Raw genomic sequence first — 24264 nt, forward strand, 5'->3', positions numbered from 1 at the left:
AGGTAGATAAATGTTTGACGGAAGCTAATTTAAGCCAATGAATAATGCTTTGGTAAATCATAACTATGAGATTAAAAAGTTATAATTATGGGATAAAAAGTAATGAAAGTCAAAATTATTACCAAATTAAAATAATTTAGATTAAAAAGTAAAAGTTGGCATACTGTGTTATAATTATGAGAAAAAAGGTCAAAATTGACATCATAATTAGGCCTATTATGAGATAAAAAGTCATTATATACAGTCAGTTAGCCTATTAACTAAAAGTCAAAATTATGAGAAATTGCATCCATAATTTTAAAATGCAATCCAAAATTAAATTTACCAAAGCATGAATTTATATCGGCTTTCATGATTATCGTTTTACATCACAAGTCATAATTATGACAAAAAAAAACCCTAAAAATTATGAGATACCAAGTCATGATTATGACAAGTCAAAAAGTCCATTCTGACTGTAATAAACATAACTTGGTATGTCAAATTTGTACTTTTTTTTGCCATAATTATGATTTAATTTGTCAGTGTCAGCTTTTTTTTTTTTTGGTGGAACTAGGAATCCATAGTTTTGGTTTATGCTGGTGTACATTCACAATGCATAAAATAACTCAATAGGCTTTGTCATGCATTGTCAATGAAAGATGGCTCTCAAAACCAGCTGTAATGGCTAAAGCCCGCAGACACCACCATAAACACATGAGCCTGTATCACACTCACTGGGACTATCAGGGAAAATCCAGTTGAGCTTATTGGAGTAAGAGGACACGTCTGACCTCCAGCAGACCTCATTCAATCTCACACACAGCTGGGATCTACGTTAACACCACCGATATCCTCTGTGGAAAAACTGGTACACAGTATCAATCACTCTGTAACATTTATGAGATTTAAGACTTTGAAGGGCACTTGGGGATTACTTTATTAAAGCGTACCTTGAATGATATTGAAAATGTAAGACAACACTATTGTTTAACAATGGAAACATGATATTAGTTTTCTTGGGAAGGTGAATAATGTACAGGCAAAAAGCACAAGGCAGTATGGGATTGTTTAACCTAAAAAAAAAACAAAAAAAAAACTGCATGATTGATAATCATTGATCATGTAATTTTCTTCATGTGTATTGATTAGAATGTCTCAAAACGTTAAGGGGGGGGGGGGTATAAAGCATAAAATTAATGAAGGAAAAACAAACTACCATTTCTGTAAAGACAAAGTTTCACTTCATACTATTTTCTGAACATTTTATTTTCTGTCCAACACAGCAAGTACATAAATACATTAAGCAAACGCTATTATCATACTGCTTCTTTTCTTATTTTCCAACTACAGAAAACATCAACTAGGACCCCTTGAAATCATCGTTTAAAGAAACTCTTCCACAGGAAGTTCACAAAGCATTGCACAGATGTCTCTAGCTTTTAATTTGATCATGCCATGGAAAATGAGGGCAGATCTAAGAAGATCACAACAGGAACACATTTTAGGCTTTCCTCTTCTTCAGTATTCTCGTTCCAGAGAGTGCTCCTTTCTTGGCCCCTCTGACCATGCCTTTGAACTGGCCTTGGAGTTTGGCCTTTTTCCTGTTTACAAAGTTAAGTCATGTTTGATCAGCTGCATCACTGATATATTTAAGGAGAAAACATGCAAGGACAGAATCTGTCCCTTACCTGCGATTGAGCTGGGACTTCTTCAGAGGAACGTAAGCATACGGGTCACACTTGCCTTCCTTCTTAACATCCCCTTTTCCCTTCTGCAATGAACAGAGAGGTTTAGCAGTGGTCCTTCAGAGGTTCAATTTATGTTGGTATTTATGCAAAATGTTCTGAGAAGAAAGAAGCTCTTTACTTCTCACCTTAGATTTATACTCTTTCCCAAACTCTGGTCGTGCACCCAGAGGCCTGTGGATTCCAATGCCACCAGCTGAGAAGTTCAACAATACATAGAAATGTTAAAATGTTCAGAAACATTATAGAATTAATTTGTGATAACAATATGGGTCATTACGTTTCTTAGCTGTGCTCTAAGCAATAAAGTAACACTTCTTGAGAACAATTTATTTGTTTTCGTAGTCAGTTTGCACATCCTTAAGACATGTTCACACCAAGGACAAGTACTAATGATAACGATAGAGTTTTAAAAATCGTTCTAAAAAGAAAGGCAGAATCCACACCACACACTAACGGCACAGAGAAATTATATAATTAGAATCACCTTCACAATGATTTTTTCCAGCTAATGAATAATAAAAACATTGACAGCCAATTAGAATCCATTCCGTTTTAAAAAGTTAGAGCATTTAAAGTGGCAGACAACAAAACTGCAGCGCTGCTTATAATAAACAGAACCTTGCATTGGTCTGGACAATAATATAGTTATCGTTCTTGGTGTGAACAGACATTTAAACTATAGCACCATATATATTTTTTTTTTTAAATGAAACTCAAAATTATGTTGTCCTCCTACCTTTATATTTCGTAGGTTTGACATCCATGTCATCATCTAGATCGTCATGCATTTTCCACTTCGGATTCTTTCTCTGTTCAATGAAGAAAAATTAACGTCACGCACTACAAAAACTTTTGGTAGATTTCGCAATTATGTTGATTATGAAGAAAGTGAAATACATAAAACACCCACAGTTTTGACTCCCGCCTCTTCGAGTACATCATCCATTTCAGCATCTGGAGAAAGATATGCATATTAACATACAGTGGTTTATTACAATAATAAATGCAAGTCAATACACTTCAGCAAAAAAATTATCCTGTCCCACCTTTAGTTTTGTCATCAATATCATCATCATCCTCTTCTTTTATGATCAATCGACCATCGGATGTCACCTTGAATCCATGCTCTGCTCTGGTAGCTTCTTGAGGTTAGGGTTGGTGGCTAAATAAAAAACGAGTGATATACACAAAATATATTAATGCATACAATCAATTTAATTTGATCATGACTGAATCTAAACGAACATATGGGAAGATCTCTTACCCAGAACTCTCTGCGCTGCTTTTGGATCGAGGAAGTTGAGTGGTTCGTCGGACACACCTTCCTTTAACCAGGCCTGGCCCTTCATTGGCTTCTTCAGCCCCTTCTTGGGTTTCTCGTCTTCATCCGAGTCAGCAGAGTCGGTCTCAGCCAGAATGTCCTCAATACTGCAAGGAGACAAAAGAACGTTAATCCGGAAACATTTGAAAACAGCGTTTTTGTTTCAAAACACTCCCGGTCCACACTAGTGTTTTCTAAAATTTTCTAAAAGTCATCCACACCGAAAACGCTTAAATCACCTTATTGCGCATGCATAAACATAATAAAAGCTCTAGAAATGATACCAAGAGAGCAGACAAAGTTCTCAAACTCTTCTTCTGGCATGATTATTTTATTAGCAAAATATCCCACCACTCGCTGTGGTGTCAAGGTCATCCTCAAAATCGTATGGTCTAAAACGCACTTGTCTTCATGTTCTGGCACAGGACAGCAATTGAGAGTAAATTTTGTCTCATCTTTGCAGGAATGCAATATGAAGGAACATTAATCTTTAGCAACACTATGCAAGTAAATTGCAGGCACAACAATGCCACCATAGATATAGGTACAATATGCGTCATGACTAAACATGCATCATCGTTTTTCGAATACCTCAGTTTTAAGTCCACATTACAACGTAAAAACATAACTAAAAACAACATCCACTTGAGAGCGCGTTTTTAAAAAGCTCCATCTTCGTTGACAAAAATGCAGAGAAAAATATGTTTTTAAACGAAAAAGTATTAGTGTGGACAAGGCCAAATAAAAACAAAACATCTCTCTGAAGCACAGTCCAGCACTGTCAGCTAAGCCCTAAAATATTTCTAGATGTACACCGCACAAAACAGTCACAATACTCAATCATAAAGCAAAAGATTCAGTTGAAAGCTTTGTACCTCTCTCCTTTCACTTTAGGCGTCTCGTCCTCACTGTCTGAATCGTCCTCTTCAGTCTTGATCACGAGTTTGCGTCTCTTATTTCTGGCCTCCGTTTTACGGATATTCACTAGGACCTTGTGTTGATCGGTTGGCAACATGCTTTTGACCAGCTCAAATCTGAACACATATTACATTTTTAATCATACAAAATTTAGAGAATAAAAGAAAAACCACAAAGAAACAAAAAGGATTGGTTTGGTTAGCCGCTTAGCTTACCCAAATTTCCTAATCAGTTTGGTGTAAATACTCTTAAGTTTCACCCTAAAGTGTCTTCGCATATCATTCATATTGCTGATACCTTCCATCTGCAAGATGATAGAGAAAAACAGATTCAAAAATAGATTTCAATAGACATTTCTCCGACACTTTTTGAATGTTCAAATATGAACATTCTTTCTTCCTTACTTACAATAACATTAACATGGCTGGCTAAAACCTTGACATCTAGAGAAAACAGGAGAACTTTTAGGAAGCCAAGAGAGGCCTTGACAATGTCTCGTGTCCTGCTGCCAAGCAGAAGACAGACATTATGTAGCAGCTGCTCCAATGAGGACACGTCTATGGAATCTGCAGATAAAGGCCAGACAATATTTACACATTTATTTTTGCTTTACAATCAAACAATGATTACAAACATTTAATGATTCTTTACAATCGTTAATATCACTACAGTTTGACTTTTTTTTTTGCAAAGAGCAAGCCCTCAAACATAGCTCAAAAGTAATGTTTTAATAGTAGCAGTCACTCTCACCTTTGTAATGGAACACTAGCCTGGTTAAGGCAAGAACTGTGCAGGTGATCATCGTTACAGAGCCAGTAAGTCCAATGTACACATGGCCTAAATACTCATTTATGGCATCTGACAACACATGATAGATGACAGATAATTATTTCAGCTCTTCACTTAGCAACATATATTTTTATTTTCATTACTGAGATATATTTGTTTTTATCTTCACCTTTTGTGTTCCCACAAAACCGCAAAAATGCATTTCCAATCTCAACCAGAAGAGAGTAGGCATTTTTGCGGGCACCGACAGACATTTCCTTTGTGCAAAGAATGACCTAAAACACATTTAAAAAAAAAAAAAAATCCCAATATTATAGCTTTCATAAAGAATAACACTAATCTAAGACTGCATGGTTACACTTTGTTTAAAGTGTCCTTTTTACGGTGTAATTATACATTTAAATACTGAGTATAATACTATAGGGTTAGCAATGGGGTTTAGTTTTGGGTTATCTGCATATGATCATGGTTAATTTACTGTTATATTCCGTTATGGTAAGTACATGTAACAAGGACACTAGAATAAGGTGTTACGGACCACGCTCTATGCAACACATACCTCAGGAAGCAGAGCAGTAATGAAATCATGGTGTTCTTCATTGATCTGCTTCACTATGTGAATCAGACACTTGAGTCTTGGCTGAAAAAAAGTCAAAAAAGCACCACATATTATTCAATTACACATTCTCAGTGTAAATGTGATTACTCTGTGTTTTTTTTCATAGCTCTCACCCGTTTGGCAGGTGAAGCCGCAGACGTCAGGCTGTCTAGCAGTATTCCCTTCAGCTGCTCAAGATTCGCCAGAACAAAAGCCTTACAAGATTCTCTCTCCCCTCCACACATCTCCTCCAGCACTCTATAGGCTTTTTTCTGGATTCCAGCATCCTTGCTCTATAAACACACATATACACAGACAAACATTACATGAAGTACCCTCAGAACGCAAAGAGTGAAAATATGGTTTAAAATGGTAACAGGAAGATCCTCACCTCCACAAAAGGTTTAATCAATTCAAATGTCTGGGTCATAGATGGTTCATCCACAAATGGAGCCATTGCAACAATCAGGTCAATAACTGCAAGCCTATAAAATATGAGCCACTCATTTTCCAATGCAAAATATAAACGTGTTCCAATTAAACTTGACAAGCTTTGTTTCAAATTATGCATTATTCAGGTTTCCATCGAGGTCTCTGCCTTTTTATAGGTGTCTCAAAGATCTGTTGAACATACCTAAAGCCTTGTAAGAAAGACAGTAAAGGTGTGGAGCTGAATTACCGTGTGAACTCAGAGTTGTCCGCACTGTTGAGTCTCTCCAAGGCTTTGTGCAGGAACGTGCACGCCATCTGAACCAACAGGAAAAGATATTTACAAAATGACAACAAGAGAGCAAATTTGCAATGATGTAATTTTACATTTGTGCATTCGGCAGACACTTTTATCCATTGCATTCAAGGTATACATTTTATCAGTTCTTGCTTTCCCTAGGAATCAAACCCATGATATTGGCATTGCTCTTCTGTTTGAGCTACAGGAAGGCCAGAATGTAATTCTTGCAATGATGTCATTTATTTGTTAATATGGTAGATGAATTTACCTTCTGGTCTGTGATGGTGAGGTAAACTCTGACTGTCTCCAGGACAGCCATCCTAGCAGATGCCATCTCTCCTGGTTTAGGCTGCTGACTATAGACATTAAACAGGATGGGAAGAAAGTTCTTGGAGAAGCGATTTAATTCAGCCTTCTCTTCCTCTGCAGATACAATACACAATCATAAATCTCAATGAGCAGTCATCAGCGAAAATGTAGCCAAAGCAATAAAAAGAACACAACGAAGAGCTGTTCAGATTTTGAGACTAATGTTTTAATAACCCAGCTGACCTGTCTCACAGCTCTTGTTGATGAGAGTCCGCAAGGCCTGACAGATGCACAGGCGGAGGTCAGGGCGATCATTGAGGGCCATACCCAGAGGCCGAGCAATGTTCTTGAATGATGCCAACAGATCGGTGGGTTTAGTGCAGAATCCAGGCAGCATAGTCCATATCTGGGGGTGGGGGGGGGGGGGGAGAATTACATTTTTAACACTGGAAAAGTAATTCAAATGGATGAATCATTCATCATTCAATCAATCATTTAATGACTATTGTTTTTTTTGTATGTACATATTTTCAGCATTACAAATGTTTCTATGTACATAGTAAATATTAGTTGGCGAAAATTTTTGCTGGAAATAAGGTTGTTACAATATTAGAATAAATAAATTAATAAATAAAAATAAGAACAAAAATTATATTAAACAGAACAAATTTATAAAATAAAGCACCGTTTATTTTATTTGTACCTTTGTTCGACATTCAGGTAGATCTAACAAAAGTAAGAAATACTACATAAATTGAATAAAGTTTATAAAAAAAAAAAAAAAAACACTGCATAGTCTTCCCTTTAAATATACAATGATTCTTATTAAAGCTACGAAGGTGAAGTTAAAGGATTAGTTCACTTTCGGATTAAAATTTCCTGATAATTCACTCACCCCCATGTCATCCAAGATGTTTGTTTTTCTTTCTTTAGTCGAAAAGAAATTAATCCTGGAATGTTTTAATCAAAAACCTTTAAATCAAAAACCTTATTCTCCTATTCTCTTATTCCAGCAGTGTAGATGCTGCTAAGTATATTACTGCCCTCCACAGGTCAAGGTTTGAACTAAATTATCATATACAATATGCTAGTGCAAATACATAAAAATTAGTTCAATCTTTGACCTGTGGAGGGCAGTAATACACTTAGCAGCGTCTACACTGCCGGAATTCTAATAGAGAAGAAGAAGAAGAGAGCTAGTTCAAGACGAGCGTTTATGGTTAAAACGTATATAATTTAAAAAAAAAAAAAAATGTATAAAATAATGATCGTTCGCTAGATAAGACCCTTATTCCTTGGGATCGTGTAGAGCCCTTTGAAGCTGCACTGAAACTGTAATTTTGGCCTTCAACCATTTGGAGTCCATTGAAGTCCACTATAAGGAGAATAATCCTGGAATGTTTTCATCAAAAACCTTAATTTCTTTTCGACTAATAGAAAGACAAACATCTTGGATGACATGGGGGTGAGTAAATTATCAGGAAATTTTAATTCGAAAGTGAACTAATCCTTTAAGAGCAGTGAGTGATTTTCTTTTCTTCCTTTTTTTGTTTTTTTAACATTAATGACAAGACAGCAGCAGGTATATTAGGATGCTGTCACTTTAACACTGAAATCACGGATCCAATATACTGATGCGTATGCGATATCTTTCACAGGTTTTCACGTTCTATTAAGACCTAACTGACTGTGTTTATGCGAATACTTGCCGAGATGGGCATTTTGACATTTTAGTGTGTATTTGACCGTTTTATACTTCCCAAAGTAGACGTTGCTTATCTGCATTCAATCAGTTCTTGTTCACGATTTATTGCAAAACTTTGTATCACCAAATGGACCAGCCCTACGTGGAAGTTGTTCTTTTAACAGATCTGCACCAGCTCTTGCAAATCACATGACTTTTATTCTAATTTTTTATGATTGAAGAGTTTAAATGAAGGCTTTTCATTCTGATTAAGATGTAAGTTCAATTACTAAAGTGATAGTTAACCCAAAAATGACAATTCTGTCTTCATTTAGTCACCCTCATGTTGTTCCAAACCTGAAGTAATAATGAGGATTTGGGTTAACTACCCCTTTTAACTGATTTTTCAGACATACATTGTGAATGGCACATTATTTTGACCATAACTGTGTCAAAATACTTATCTTACCTGCATCTGTAGAGTCTGATACACTTTTGCCATCAGCTTCTGTCCTGACTGCTCCAGTTCATCAGCTGATATGAACAAGACAATGAGAAATTAAATGTTGATAAGCATTTGCATATAATACAGTAATACAGACAATAAGAAACATTTTGATAAGTGAATTACAATTTAAACCACAGTGTGTTTATTACAAACCTGACTGTTTAAGTTTGTTTGCCAAAGGGAAAAAGTGTGATGTGAAGTAAGCCAGCTGAGTGTTCTTCACATGATCTCTTATGACCGGGATCAGCCAGCTGCGCGGGAACTCAAGGTCATCACTGGAAACAAACATACACAACACATTTCACCACATTAATAACTTAATTTTTCCATTCAAAGCACACAGAAAAGTTTTTAGACTGAGAAGCATCAGCAGAGTAACTCACTCTGTTCCAGTGATGAGGAGGGGCACAGCGTTCAGAACCACTTCTGGACCCATGCTCTCCACCGCACTGCCCACAGCCAGATCCAACTCCCCAGAGAAGGGGAACTGAGGGGTGGCCCGCAGGTCACTGAGAGACTGCAAACTCTGAAGATCGCACAACCATATTAATCTTTGAGTAAGCTATCAATAAAAACACAAACTTAAAAAGAAAAGAAGATCATTTAATATTAGGCGTTTTTAACTACTATATATAAAACGTAAGTATTAGGTGCAATGTACTTATTGTGTTTGTTGTATTGCAAAACACTTTTGCTGCTATTGAGGTGGGTTATAGGCAAGGTTGGGGACAGGTTTGGTGGTATGGAAGGGTCAAAAAATAAATTACAGAAATGAACTACATGCAGGTAATTATGAAATATAAGTACAATGTTCAAAACACACACACACATATATATACACATTATATATATATATATATATATATATATATATACACATATATATATATATATATATATATATATATAAATATATATGTGTGTGTGTATATATATATTATACACACACACACATATATTTACACACACACACAGACGTATGTGATGCGATCTGGGAAAACCTGTCGGATGTCGCGATGGAGCGTTTTCAGTAAAGTCAAAAAATAGACTGAATGTCATTTTTTGTCAAAATTGGGTTTTTATTAAATTATAATTCTATAACATCTTGTCTATCATCTCTGAAAATATCTTGGCAAAATTCGCCTGTTGCAGTGCAGAAAAATAGCGATTTATAGTGGCAAGGCTAACGTTACGGTTTAAGAACACACCCAGCGGAGGTTTAAAAAAAAAAAAAAAAAAAAAAACGCCATAGCTTTTCCTCTCTTAACGCTACAAAGACAGTTCACCCATCAAAATAAACCACATAACATGTACAATGAAGGTGTATTAATGCAAATTTCCCGCCAGTCCTGTATAAACTACAGCATGCAAGATTTTTTTTTTTCTAATACGTTATCGTGAGAAGGCGGAGCACAAAAGAACAACGGAGCTATAATGAACACACATGTTCTAATCATGTGTTTATTAGAGGTTGAATTCAAATCAAATACTGTCAAACCACCAACTTCTGAATAAGAGGTCTACTTCATAAAATGTATAAAAAAATATAGAAATATATGGTTCAGACCACTCAAATAAATGGAGGTGCCCATAAATGGTCAGATATGGAGCTTGGGTGTCATCTAGTAAAAAAAGTTTGGTACTGCACCCAAACAAATTCTTACTGAAAGCTCATTTTTTAAATATTTCAAAATTTGGAATGTTGACATTTTTTTCCCTTGCATTTTAAGAGTAAAACATGCATTGTAATATATTATTATAAAATATAAACAATTATATTTTTACATTTTTCATAAACTTAAACTTCTATAACTTTTTTTTTTATTTCACTTTTACAATAAATCTGACTAGTGTCTTCTTTAAAACAAGACCAACCTTAGGTCTATATTCCAAAGAATTCTTGAATTACAACCATTTATGTTTGGATAGTGCATTTTCATGTCTATGCGGAAAAAGGGAGTGAGTTATTTAAACCTGTTTTTCTTAGAATTCCGTTCCTGAAAATCAGAGCGATCAGCCGACTTTAGATAACCATAACTTTTGTTACAGACAAGCTATGAAAGAAGAAAAAACAGTTTTGGAAGGGGCTTGAATCTCCAGCTTTCATATGGTATTGAAACCTGTGATCGGTAAAATTTCACCATGTGATGGGTTTTTGCAGATCACATCACATATACATACACACATTTTTTTTCTCCTTTCTTTTCTTCAAACTACCTTTATCATGAAAGGATGAGCCTGTTTTCCTGCAGCTCGGTAGAAGCAGCCCAGGATCTGCAGCACAAACGGCCAAGAGGCATGAAAACGATAGGACAACCCTTCCTCCACAATACTGAAAAAGACAGAGGTCAGATTTTAGAAAGACCAGGCTCTAGAAAAGGACATGACATTAGGACAGATGGGTGTCACAGGTAGCTCACTGAAACATCTTCAGGATGCAAGCCCCATTTCCAGTTGATGTGTTTGTTATAACGGGTTCAATCTCTGCCATACGAGCAGCTACACACTCATTTATCAGAGTCTGGAGGGAGAGAAAAAAAAATAAATACACAAGAACACTAAGATAAATTCACTTCTGAGAAATAACTGATTACGCTGCTTATAGACAACACGTTGCAAACCTTCAGAGTCTGGGTTGCAGCAGAGACAACTTGCGTGTGCGGGGATAGAAGACACGACATGGCGACCGAGAAGAGGCGAGGAAGATGACCGAGACTCAGAGCGCTCTGTAAACTAGAGCCCAAAGATGATAGAATGAGAAAGATTCCTCACCAAGCTAGCAAACAAAAGACTCAAACTGAAACTGAAAAAGGCCTACCTAGAGAGATGTACATGGGCCTTTTCCATTACAGCAAGCCATGCTAGTAAAGGCTGCAGATCATTCTCACTAGGAACATAGTCATATAAAGCCTGGAAGGAAGGGGTTTGATAGATGTGTCAATCCACACATTTGAAGATGATAAAATTAAAAGGCAAAAATAAGATCCAGCACAATATCTTTTGAGTTCATATGCATGTGTTTATCAATTCTGACACTCACTGTGATGATCTGGGCATTGAGCTCTGCAGACATACTGGAAGGACTGGGTTTGCTAATGAAGAGCTTGTGGAAAGCCTGCATTGCATTTGCGGTCACCAGCTTCAAAGAATCAGGGGCAGGTGTTAAGAATGGAAAAATCAATGGAAATCAAATAAAAATGACAAAAATATGTAAGTTAAACTGCTCTCCCACCACATGGCTCAGGGTCATGACACGGAGAAGGGTCTCACAGCAAGACTTGACTGAGTTCAGGGGGAATGCAGACAGCAGGTCCTTCAGAAGACCCAGCACATGGAGAGTGGTTGTGTCTTCTTTGCTGCCTTGAGTCGAATAAAAAGATAATATATTCCATATTCCATCATTATAATAAAAGAACTAGACATTTTAACTTCATTGGAATAGTATGAAACTTGGTGACTTTTGTGGCACAATATTTTTTTTCCACATTCAAACCGGTTATACTGGTATTTGTTACCCCTCTGATGGTCTTTGGTCATTTTAGATGAAAAAAATTTGTTTTGAACTTTTAACGTTTACTACATTGGAATAGTCTCCTTGGTGACTTCTGTGGCACAATCATTGATATATCAGGACATTATCCATGTTCAAACTGGTTATACCAGTATTAATCACTGGTTGGATGCTAGGTGGTGCTACATGGTAATTTTCTGAGCAATTGCCTACACTTTAACCTAAGGCAGTTTGATTCTAAATTCTGAATTGTGTTTTAACTAAAATAACTTAAAACCTATAGGAAATTAAATGTACACACTTAAATTAGTTCAACCAAGAATGAAGGACACATGTGCAGTGAGGTGTTAGAGTAGAGTGCCTGTGTGGAAAAGATAGACTAACTGCATATGTTTACTCTACAGCACTGTTTGTAATTTTCCGCATTTTGTTAATATTTTTATTTTATTATTGATATTTAGTGATAGCCTCAGATTGAGTAGGTTTTGCCTATTGTTCATTTTGAGCACTTCAACATTAAGAACATGAGTTCAGCTGACCTCCTGACTGCTCCAGTTCTTTGCAGCAGAATTTGGCTGTGGTGACGGCTGCTGGGTGGTGGCTTGGGGCATTATCTGAGAACATGAAGTCGCTGTAGCGAAGGATGGAGCAAACGCCCTGCTGTGCTGCCTTTCGCACCTGCAGAACACGGACATAATCATCGTTCAGAAACCTCAAACAGTCAAAGTCTGTTACTCTGGCAGTATAGAAATAGTGTATCATTTGTGTATTACTATAACAACCAGTGGTGGATATGACTAAAATTACAGTACATGGTATAAAAAGAATTCTTATATCAACAGTAACATTCCAGCACTGACTAGATTGGAATCAAACAGACAGACCTTTGGTTTAGAGTGTACTGTGAAGACCAGCAGGCCATGGTACACCTGTAGAGTTGATGGGTAACTCCACACTGACAGATCCTGTTTACGCAGCAAAGTCGCCAGACAGGATAAGATCTGCAAGGAATAAAGAAACAATACATTGGTTAAAACTCTGGTGGCCTTTGGTCATTTTAGAACATTTTTTTTTACATTTTGAATTAGCATTTTTACTTCATTGGAATGGTACAAAACTTGGTGACTTTCATGGAACTTGCTGTATAAACAAAAAAAATCGTGGACTTGATAACAAAAGGCTAAATGGTCTTAAATTCCCACTTGTGGCTGTCAAATGACCACAAAGATCACAAGAAATGAATGGGAAATATGAAAAATACAAATACAGAGCAATGTTTTGGGGTACAAACTAGAAATCAACCACTATTAAGTAGTCTTTGACGATGTCTAGTCTGCCTTCCATGCATTGGATTTTTAAAAAATTTGCTTTGTTTTTAACTTAAACATTGTATTTATTGAAAATATTTTTCTAATATTTGTATTATTTTATATAGAAATAATTTACAGTTTAATATTGTCTAATACCATGAAACTCCCTATAAATACAACAAAGATTAAATATTATTGAAACAAAATAAAGTACAATCATTTCATTTAAAAAAAAAAAAAAAGGTTACACTTATTGTGTTGGGTCTATTTTGACTGCTGAGGATCACAAGTGTGATGTCAAAGAACACCAGAGAGGTTACATTTATGAGAAAAGTGTACAAACCCATCGAAGGCAGGATAAAGAGTCAGAATTGGCTTGGTTTGACATCACATCCATGAAGGCTTTGGCTGTGTCCGAGAACTTTTTCTTAAGCACTGCAGCCGGCACCCTTGACAAGATAAGCATAACATAACTTATCCCGATCAACAGGCCGAGCCAATCTAAATCACTACAGTAGAAATTCATGCCGCTCACCTTTTCATGACCAAGTTAAGGAGGTATGCAACAGCTGCCAGTGATTCGCTGCTATCTACAGCCTCAAGTGTCGTCATCTGCCGATTGAAAATGGAAAGACGGTCATAGGTTGATCCAAAGAAAGCCTAGACACTTTTGAGCATTTTTCACAGTTGAATTGATTTAATGGTAACTTTAATTTACCAAGGCTGCAAAGTACTCTGTCTCTGTCTCCTTTCCTCCTTGAGAGCGAAGCACTTCAGTTACGGCTGCCAATACAGCACAGATCTGAAGAACAAGAAGATGTGAATAAAACACATAACATATAATCTAGTAATAATGACAAAAAATACAGCTCTCTGACCATCAAAAACTGAATACAAACCTCTTTATGTGCTGCAGAGTTTGACTCCCAGTAGCGCTGTACTTTTCTAAAAGTGAGGTTGGAGCAGTCCGACAGTCCACTAAGAAAAGTCCCAGAGGTTTTCTCTGTGAGGGCTTGATCTTCCATGGCATCTCCTGCCACATCACCGCTTCTCTGCAAAGATCCTGACTGAAGCTCATTGTGGAGTTTCAAGGCATCTACTGTCAGATCACTTTTTTCTGTTTAAATAGAAAGAGGTTTGATGAAACTCACATTTACATCAAGCATACCATCTAAACACAATGTTATGACATCCTAGCCATGAATACAGTCAAAAGAAAGGGCAGTCCTACTGTCAGATATGTAAAAATATCTAATGATTTAAACTACTTTATAATAAACGCTCAAATAAATTAGTCGTCGCTCTCTAAAAGCTCCCAGACATGATTTTTAACTTGTTTACAAAGTTCGATCAGCTACCCACGTGTTATCACGCAGGCCAGAGTCTCACCTGAGGGACGGCTGAAATATCGGCTCCTCGCGGCTTTTCGATAGCGACATGTCTCCGGATTGCTATCACTACTGTGCCCTTTCTTCCACCGCCTTATTTTCTGGGCTGCTCCAGACTTAAGTTTTCCAGACTTCACCATTTTTGCAGGTGGAAATCCTTATAGTGCTAAGAGCACGTTGTTTTCTCCTCCAGTCCTGCGTGTCGCGCTTTGCATGCGTCATCATCGTGCGTTTTGTGCTTCTTCTTCATTTTTCTTGTTTTACGGCGGATGACATCCAGCTTATTGGTGCATTACCGCAACCTTCTGCTCCGGAGTGTGGATCAGACAATAGGCAGACATATTCCCCCACCTCAATTAAAGTATTTAATTATATAGACTATCCTAATTATCCTAACACATTACTTCATTAAACTATATTTAATTATACAGACTATCCTAACTAGCTCTGTTCTGCTATACAGCCTACTAATATTAAAATCATAATAATAATAATTCTAACCTCCCTTACACTCTTCTAATTATTCATTAGACCTAATGTAGACCTGTTTATTGTATTTCCCTAAATCCTTTAAGACCACTGGTCCTACTGAATTTCATAACTGTTTTTATTATTATTCCTGCTCCTGGACCACTATTTAAGATGAATTGTATTTTAAATTTATGACAACCAGGGCTCAATTTTTTGACGTCAATTTGACGTCCACACACTGATGTCGAATTGATGTCGAAAAAAAACCCATCAAATTGACATCAATTTTTTGACATCAATTTTTTGATGTCAATTTGAAAAAAAAAATCAAACTGACAGCAAAAAACAGGTAAAAAAAACAAATCAAACTTTGACGTCCACACACTGATGTCGAATTGATGTCGAAAAAAAACCCCATCAAACTGACGTCAATTTTTTGACGTCAGTTTGACGTCCACACACTGACGTCCAATTGATGTCGAAACAAAACCCCATCAAACTGATGTCAATTTTTTGACGTCAATTTGACATCCACACACTGATGTCGAATTGATGTCGAAAAAAAAACATCAAATTTACGTCAATTTTTTGACATCAATTCGACGTCCACACACTGATGTCCAATTGACGTCAATTTGACGTCCACACACTGATGTCCACACACTGATGTCCAATTGACGTCAATTTGACGTCCACACACTGATGTCCAATTGATGTAGAAAAAAACATCAAATTGACGTCAATTTTTTGACGTCAATTTGATGTCCACACACTGATGTCGAATTGATGTCGAAAAAAACATCAAATTGACGTCAATTTGATGTTTTTTTCGTCCACACACTAATATTGAATTGATGTCGAAAAAAAAACCCATCAAATTGACGTCAATTTTTTGACGTCAATTTGACGTCAATTTGACGTCCAACACTGATGTCCAATTGATGTTGAAAAAGAATATCAAATTGACGTCAAAAAACAGGTCAAAAAACAAATCAAACTTTGACGTCCACACACTGATGTCGAATTAATGTCGAAAAAAAACATCAAATTGACGTCAATTTGACATCCACACACTGATGTAAAAAAAAACATAACATCCACACACTGATGTCCAATTGATGTAAAAAAAAAAAAAAAAACAATCAAATTGACGTCAATTTTTTGACGTCAATTTGACGTCCACACACTGATGTCCAATTGATGTCGAAAAAAAACATCAAATTGACGTCAATTTGACGTCCACACACTGATGTCGAATTGATGTCGAAAAAAACAAACATCAAATTGACGTCAATTTTTTGATGTCAATTTGACGTCCACACACTGATGTCCAATTGATGTCAAAAAAACAAACATCAAATTGACGTCCACACACTGATGTCGAATTGATGTTGAAAAAAAAATATCAAATTGACGTCAAAAAATTGACGTCAATTTGATGTCAAAAAATTGACGTCAATTTGATATTTTTTTTTCAACATCAATTCGACATCAGTGTGTGGACGTCAATTTGATGTTTGATGAAAAAGAATATCAAATTGACGTCAAAAAACAGGTCAAAAAACAAATCAAACTTTGACGTCCACACACTGATGTCCAATTGATGTCGAAAAAAACATCAAATTGACGTCAATTTGACGTCCACACACTGATGTCGAATTGATGTCGAAAAAACAAACATCAAATTGACGTCAATTTTTTGACGTCAATTTGACGTCCACACACTGATGTCCAATTGATGTCGAAAAAACAAACATCAAATTGACGTAAATTTTTTGACGTCAATTTGACATCCACACACTGATGTCGAAAAAACAAACATCAAATTGACGTCAATTTTTTGACGTCAATTTTTTGACGTCAATTTGACGTCCACACACTGATGTCCAATTGATGTCGAAAAAAACAAACATCAAATTGACGTCAATTTTTTGATGTCAATTTGACGTCCACACACTGATGTCCAATTGATGTCAAAAAAACAAACATCAAATTGACGTCCACACACTGATGTCGAATTGATGTTGAAAAAAAAATATCAAATTGACGTCAAAAAATTGACGTCAATTTGATGTCAAAAAATTGACGTCAATTTGATTTTTTTTTTTCAACATCAATTCGACATCAGTGTGTGGACGTCAATTTGATGTTTGATGAAAAAGAATATCAAATTGACGTCAAAAAACAGGTCAAAAAACAAATCAAACTTTGACGTCCACACACTGATGTCCAATTGATGTCGAAAAAAAACATCAAATTGACGTCAATTTGACGTCCACACACTGATGTCGAATTGATGTCGAAAAAACAAACATCAAATTGACGTCAATTTTTTGACGTCAATTTGACGTCCACACACTGATGTCCAATTGATGTCGAAAAAAAAAACAATCAAATTGACGTAAATTTTTTGACGTCAATTTGACGTCCACACACTGATGTCGAATTGATGTCAAAAAAACAAACATCAAATTGACGTCCACACACTGATGTCGAATTGATGTTGAAAAAAAAATATCAAATTGACGTCAATTTGACGTCCACACACTGATGTCGAATTGATGTTCAAAAAACCCATCAAACTGACGTCAATTTTTTGACGTCAATTTGACGTCCACACACTGATGTCGAGTTGATGTCCAAAAAAACATCAAATTGACGTCAATTTTTTGACGTCAATTTGACGTCCACACACTGATGTCCAATTGATGTAAAAAAAAACTCAATCAAATTGACGTCAATTTTTTGACGTCAATTTAACGTCCACACACTGATGTCCAATTGATGTCGAAAAAAAAAAAAACAATCAAATTGACGTCAATTTTTTGACATCAATTTGACGTCCACACACTGATGTCCAACTGATGTCGAAAAAACAAACATCAAATTGACGTCAATTTTTTTAAGTCAATTTGACATCCACACACTGATGTCGAAAAAAAAAAATCAAATTGACGTCAATTTTTTGACGTCAATTTGACGTCCACACACTGATGTCGAATTGATGTTCAAAAAACCCATCAAATTGACGTCAATTTTTTGACGTCAATTTGACGTCCACACACTGATGTCCAACTGATGTCGAAAAAACAAACATCAAATTGACGTCAATTTTTTTAAGTCAATTTGACATCCACACACTGATGTCGAAAAAAAAAAATCAAATTGACGTCAATTTTTTGACGTCAATTTGACGTCCACACACTGATGTCGAATTGATGTTCAAAAAACCCATCAAATTGACGTCAATTTTTTGACGTCAATTTGACGTCCACACACTGATGTCGAATTGATGTCCAAAAAAAACATCAAATTGACGTCAATTTTTTGACGTCAATTTGACGTCCACACACTGATGTCGAATTGATGTTCAAAAAACCCATCAAATTGACGTCAAAAAATTGACGTCAATTTGACGTCCACACACTGATGTCCAATTGATGTAAAAAAAAACTCAATCAAATTGACGTCAATTTTTTGACGTCAATTTGACGTCCACACACTGATGTCCAATTGATGTCGAAAAAAAAAAAAACAATCTAATTGACGTCAATTTTTTGACATCAATTTGACGTCCACACACTGATGTCCAACTGATGTCGAAAAAACAAACATCAAATTGACGTCAATTTTTTTAAGTCAATTTGACATCCACACACTGATGTCGAAAAAAAACATCAAATTGACGTCAATTTTTTGACGTCAATTTGACGTCCACACACTGATGTCCAATTGATGTAAAAAAAAACTCAATCAAATTGACGTCAATTTTTTGACGTCAATTTGACGTCCACACACTGATGTCCAATTGATGTAAAAAAAAACTCAATCAAATTGACGTCAATTTTTTGACGTCAATTTGACGTCCACACACTGATGTCCAATTGATGTAAAAAAAAAAAAAACAATCAAATTGACGTCAATTTTTTGACATCAATTTGACGTCCACACACTGATGTCCAACTGATGTCGAAAAAACAAACATCAAATTGACGTCAATTTTTTTAAGTCAATTTGACATCCACACACTGATGTCGAAAAAAAAAAATCAAATTGACGTCAATTTTTTGACGTGCAATTTGATGTTTTTTGACGTCAATTTGACGTCCACACACTGACATCCATACACTGATGTCCAATTGATGTCGTTGTCAAGGTGAATTATTGACAGTGAATGTCATCACTGAGGTGATAATGCACACAGACTATATTAGCTATACAGTGGGTACGGAAAGTATTCAGACCCCCTTAAATTTTTCACTCTTTGTTATATTGCAGCCATTTGCTAAAATCATTTAAGTTCATTTTTTTTCCTCATTAATGTACACACAGCACCCCATATTGACAGAAAAACACAGAATTGTTGACATTTTTGCTGATTTATTAAAAAAGAAAAACTGAAATATCACATGGTCCTAAGTATTCAGACCCTTTGCTGTGACATTCATATATTTAACTCGGGTGCTGTCCATTTCTTCTGATCATCCTTGAGATGGTTCTACACCTTCATTTGAGTCCAGCTGTGTTTGATTATACTGATTGGACTTGATTAGGAAAGCCACACACCTGTCTATATAAGACCTTACAGCTCACAGTGCATGTCAGAGCAAATGAGAATCATGAGGTCAAAGGAACTGCCTGAAGAGCTCAGAGACAGAATTGTGGCAAGGCACAGATCTGGCCAAGGTTACAAAAAAATTTCTGCTGCACTTAAGGTTCCTAAGAGCACAGTGGCCTCCATAATCCTTAAATGGAAGACGTTTGGGACGACCAGAACCCTTCCTAGAGCTGGCCATCCGGCCAAACTGAGCTATCGGGGGAGAAGAGCCTTGGTGAGAGAGGTAAAGAAGAACCCAAAGATCACTGTGGCTGAGCTCCAGAGATGCAGTCGGGAGATGGGAGAAAGTTGTAGAAAGTCAACCATCACTGCAGCCCTCCACCAGTCGGGGCTTTATGGCAGAGTGGCCCGACGGAAGCCTCTCCTCAGTGCAAGACACATGAAAGCCCGCATGGAGTTTGCTAAGTGAGAAATAAGATTCTCTGGTCTGATGAGACCAAGATAGAACTTTTTGGCCTTAATTCTAAGCGGTATGTGTGGAGAAAACCAGGCACTGCTCATCACCTGTCCAATACAGTCCCAACAGTGAAGCATGGTGGTGGTAGCATCACGCTGTGGGGGTGTTTTTCGGCTGCAGGGACAGGACGACTGGTTGCAATCGAGGGAAAGATGAATGCGGCCAAGTACAGGGATATCCTGGACGAAAACCTTCTCCAGAGTGCTCAGGACCTCAGACTGGGCCGAAGGTTTACCTTCCAACAAGACAATGACCCTAAGCACACAGATAAAATAATGAAGGAGTGGCTTCACAACAACTCTGTGACTGTTCTTGAATGGCCCAGCCAGAGCCCTGACTTAAACCCAATTGAGAATCTCTTGAGAGAGACCTAAAAATGGCTGTCCACCAACGTTTACCATCCAACCTGACAGAACTGGAGAGGATCTGCAAGGAGGAATGGCAGAGGATCCCCAAATCCAGGTGTGAAAAACTTGTTGCATCTTTCCCAAAAAGACTCATGGCTGTATTAGATCAAAAGAGTGCTTCTACTAAATACTGAGCAAAGGGTCTGAATACTTAGGACCATGTGATATTTCAGTTTTTCTTTTTTAATAAATCTGCAAAAATGTCAACAATTCTGTGTTTTACTGTCAATATGGGGTGCTGTGTGTACATTAATGAGGAAAAAAAATGAACTTAAATGATTTTAGCAAATGGCTGCAATATAACAAAGAGTGAAAAATTTAAGGGGGTCTGAATACTTTCCGTACCCACTGTATATACGTGTATTTATTTTACTTAATAAAAAACTATGGGCTCTGTTCATACTTGGCTATTTAAAACTGATCACACCGACTTGCGGAAATCAATTTGAAAATTAAAAAAAAACCATTAACAAAAAACTATAAACTGCAATGACAAACACAGATATGAGCAATCAGCGTCTGAATCTCAACAATGGTGACAACAAAATATTCAGACAATCATATCAACTCTGGACATCACAAAAAGCTAATAAAAGACAACAAAAAACATAAAAATAAAAGCAAATAGTTAGAATTAAAGAAAATAATAGGACAGTTCAGCTGCATAATCTACTCATACTGTGATGCATGCTGGGAGTTTTGTTCTATTGTTCCCATCATGCATTGCGGCATGACACTTTTGATTGTCACCTTTGTTGAGATTCATGTGCTGATTCTTGCTGTCTTAGTGTGTCATCTTAAAACATTTGTGTGTGTTAAGTCTTCTGATTGCTTTTGTTCCATTATAATATTTCAGTGACGGTTGGTTTTATTTGGTTGCAAGATCTCAGTCAGTTGCATTTTGCTATGAGATTTCAATGACGGTCTTTTTGTTCCTTTAGAAGATATCAATAGAAGTTAGTTTTGTTTTTTTATGAGGCCTTTTATGAGGTCTACTACATGTGGAAGTGCTATCAACAATTCACCCTATGCTGGGAGTTGGATTGATTTGACCAATCATAATGCTCAATGTGCCATTTTGTCTGACAAATTAATCAAACTGTAGAGTAACTGAGACTGAAACCCATGCTAGTGACCAGGGTTCGAGTCCTGCTTGGAGCTGTTCAGACTGCACAGGTTACAGACATACATTTAAATCATGGTGTGAATTGAAATCTTTCTGTGGTTAGAAATATTTTGTAACAATTTATAATCTTTCCAAAATAGAAACATTTTGTAACAATATACACTGCTGTTCAAAAGTTTGTGGTCTTTTTTGAAAGCAAAATTAATAATTTTATTCAGTAAGGATGTGTTAAACATTACAAGTGAGCGTAAAGGTTTATATTGTTAGAAAAGATTTCTATTTTGAATAAATTCTGTTCTTTTTAACCTTTTATTCATCAATGAATCCTAAAAAAAAGTATCACAGGTTCCAAAATATATTAAGCAGCACAACTGTTTCCAACACTGATAATAAATCAGCATATTAGAATGATTTCTGAAGGATCATGCGACACTGAAGACTGGAGTAATGATGCTGATTAAATTGATTTATTCAGCTTTGCATCACAAAAATAAATAATATTTTAAAGTATATTAAAATAGAAAACCATTATTTTAAACTGTAATAATATTTCACAATATTACTGTTTTTCTGTATTTTTGATCAAATAAATGCAGGCTTGATGAGCATATGAGACTTCTTTCAAAAACATTAAAAATAGTAATGAAAAAAAAAAATAGAGTGCTTCCATGTAAGTTGTAAGAACTAACTGAAGTACTATATCATTTATGACATGAAACTAACTTACTACCTGCATGGTATGTGATGTAATGTAGGGATTATTTTTGCCCCAGGGTTACACCCCTTATTTTCTGGGGTTTATTTTAACCCTTTATTCAGTACAGTTTATGGTGACTGTTCTGGGGCATTAGGACCCACTCAGGACACAGGCTGATCAGACCCGCCGACCTCTCTAACATCTCTTCCCGTAGCTACCCAGTCTATCAGGAGGTCTCCCATCCAGATATAGACCGGGCTCAACCCTGCTTAGCTTTAGTGGGTGTGCAAGTGAAAGCTTCAGGTTGATCACTGCTGGGCTTCCCAAGCATCTTTTCAACCACAGACCCTCTTATGTAGAAATATTAATCTCAGCAATGGTGACATGCTTTATTCCGCAATGCATTCTATAACAGACTATTATTAAGTTGAAATTAACTGCATTACATCTACATGATAAAAAAAAAACCCACTCTGTGTAAGATTAGACCACTGGATGATGACAATCTCTTAATCATCAAGTTGTCAACATCACCTGACCACATTTTCACCTGACCACATTTTTATTTAATTTTTTTTCTTGCATGTCATATGCGGGGCTCCGTAGACAAACACACTGTTACAGCAGCTAGAGAAGATGAACATATTATGAGAGTTAAGAGCCCAACTAATGGAATAACCAATCACCATTATGGTGACTTTAAATGAAACAAACATGAGCCTTAAACTTTTGATAATTCTCAATAAGAACTTCTGTAGATGAATGACAGAAATAAAGTCAATCTGCTTAGTAATATGTGAAGCTGTAATGCTGTTTGTGGAATTGTTTAATCCTCCTCTGCTGAGATCTGGAGAGATTTAATGTCTTCAGTTGATTTCATCTAAGGCTGTGGTTAAAGTCTGTTGTAGCTCTTGTGTATCTGTTTATCTTTTTTTTCCTGTTCTCTTCTATCCTTCAGTGATTCTGCTTGTTAACAGGCTTGTTAATGCTAAGATGATTCTATAAATAATATATAAAGATTTTGTGGCTCAGATAAGGTTCAGTTCTGGTTTATTTCTTTGCTCTTGGCTGACATGTGGCATTGCTATGGCCTGCTTGTGGCAGATCTGGCAAACAGGAACGGTCCGCCTAAGTGCCATCATTCCACACCACGTGGCCCAGATCATCATACCACGTGTGGCAGATGTGGGCCGGATTTGGGCCGGCACAAAGTTGCTATCTGGGAAGTGTCATTTGGAACTCATTTATTTTTATTAAAAATATATGTTGATAATGATTAAACACTTCAATGCCCTCCAAAAGCACCATTTTAGGTAGCCCTATATAAAGGGATGGATTGTGTGTGTGTGTGTGAGAGAGAGAGAGAGAGAGAGAGAGAGAGAGAGAGTCTGGTGGTCACTCAATACTACAGTAATATAAATTTTTTAATGAATATATTATTTTTATTGCTATTTAAACCAGTAAATATTTTTTAAGGCACAGTAGTCTTAAAAAATGAGTGCAAGTGAGTGAAATCAGGGGGTTAGAAGCTGAATAAAAAGTAGTTCTCAAGTTATTAATTAATAAATCAAGCTATCAATGTGTGAGTTACAAAGTTTATTCCGTACTTGTACTTGTGTGTATTTTTAAACACTCCTGGCTTTATTTTTTTCTTTGTTAATTGTGCTGTTGTTGTCATGTCATTGGTCTTAA

At 36.3% G+C, this 24264-nt stretch overlaps 1 protein-coding gene across 1 annotated transcript; it reads right to left on the bottom strand.

Annotated features, from left to right (window-relative positions):
* Positions 1 to 1230: 1230 nt before the first annotated feature.
* rrp12 (ribosomal RNA processing 12 homolog) lies at positions 1231 to 15026 on the bottom strand. Its single transcript, XM_051917199.1, is given in 35 exon segments — positions 1231 to 1583; positions 1671 to 1753; positions 1856 to 1923; positions 2467 to 2539; positions 2641 to 2684; positions 2777 to 2869; positions 2872 to 2892; positions 2995 to 3158; positions 3927 to 4085; positions 4185 to 4273; positions 4378 to 4535; positions 4720 to 4827; positions 4928 to 5033; positions 5318 to 5398; positions 5491 to 5649; positions 5748 to 5841; positions 6036 to 6103; positions 6355 to 6509; positions 6639 to 6801; positions 8549 to 8613; positions 8741 to 8862; positions 8971 to 9113; positions 10805 to 10919; positions 11008 to 11108; positions 11209 to 11320; positions 11406 to 11497; positions 11628 to 11726; positions 11820 to 11947; positions 12638 to 12776; positions 12983 to 13099; positions 13752 to 13857; positions 13944 to 14020; positions 14127 to 14210; positions 14308 to 14525; positions 14798 to 15026. Coding segments are annotated over 35 exon segments (3843 nt in total). The 5' UTR covers positions 14937 to 15026; the 3' UTR covers positions 1231 to 1483.
* Between the last annotated feature and the right edge of the window lie 9238 nt (positions 15027 to 24264).

This window comes from Ctenopharyngodon idella, chromosome 13 (genome assembly GCF_019924925.1).
Source record: "Ctenopharyngodon idella isolate HZGC_01 chromosome 13, HZGC01, whole genome shotgun sequence".
In the NCBI taxonomy this organism is placed as follows: Eukaryota; Metazoa; Chordata; class Actinopteri; order Cypriniformes; family Xenocyprididae; genus Ctenopharyngodon; species Ctenopharyngodon idella.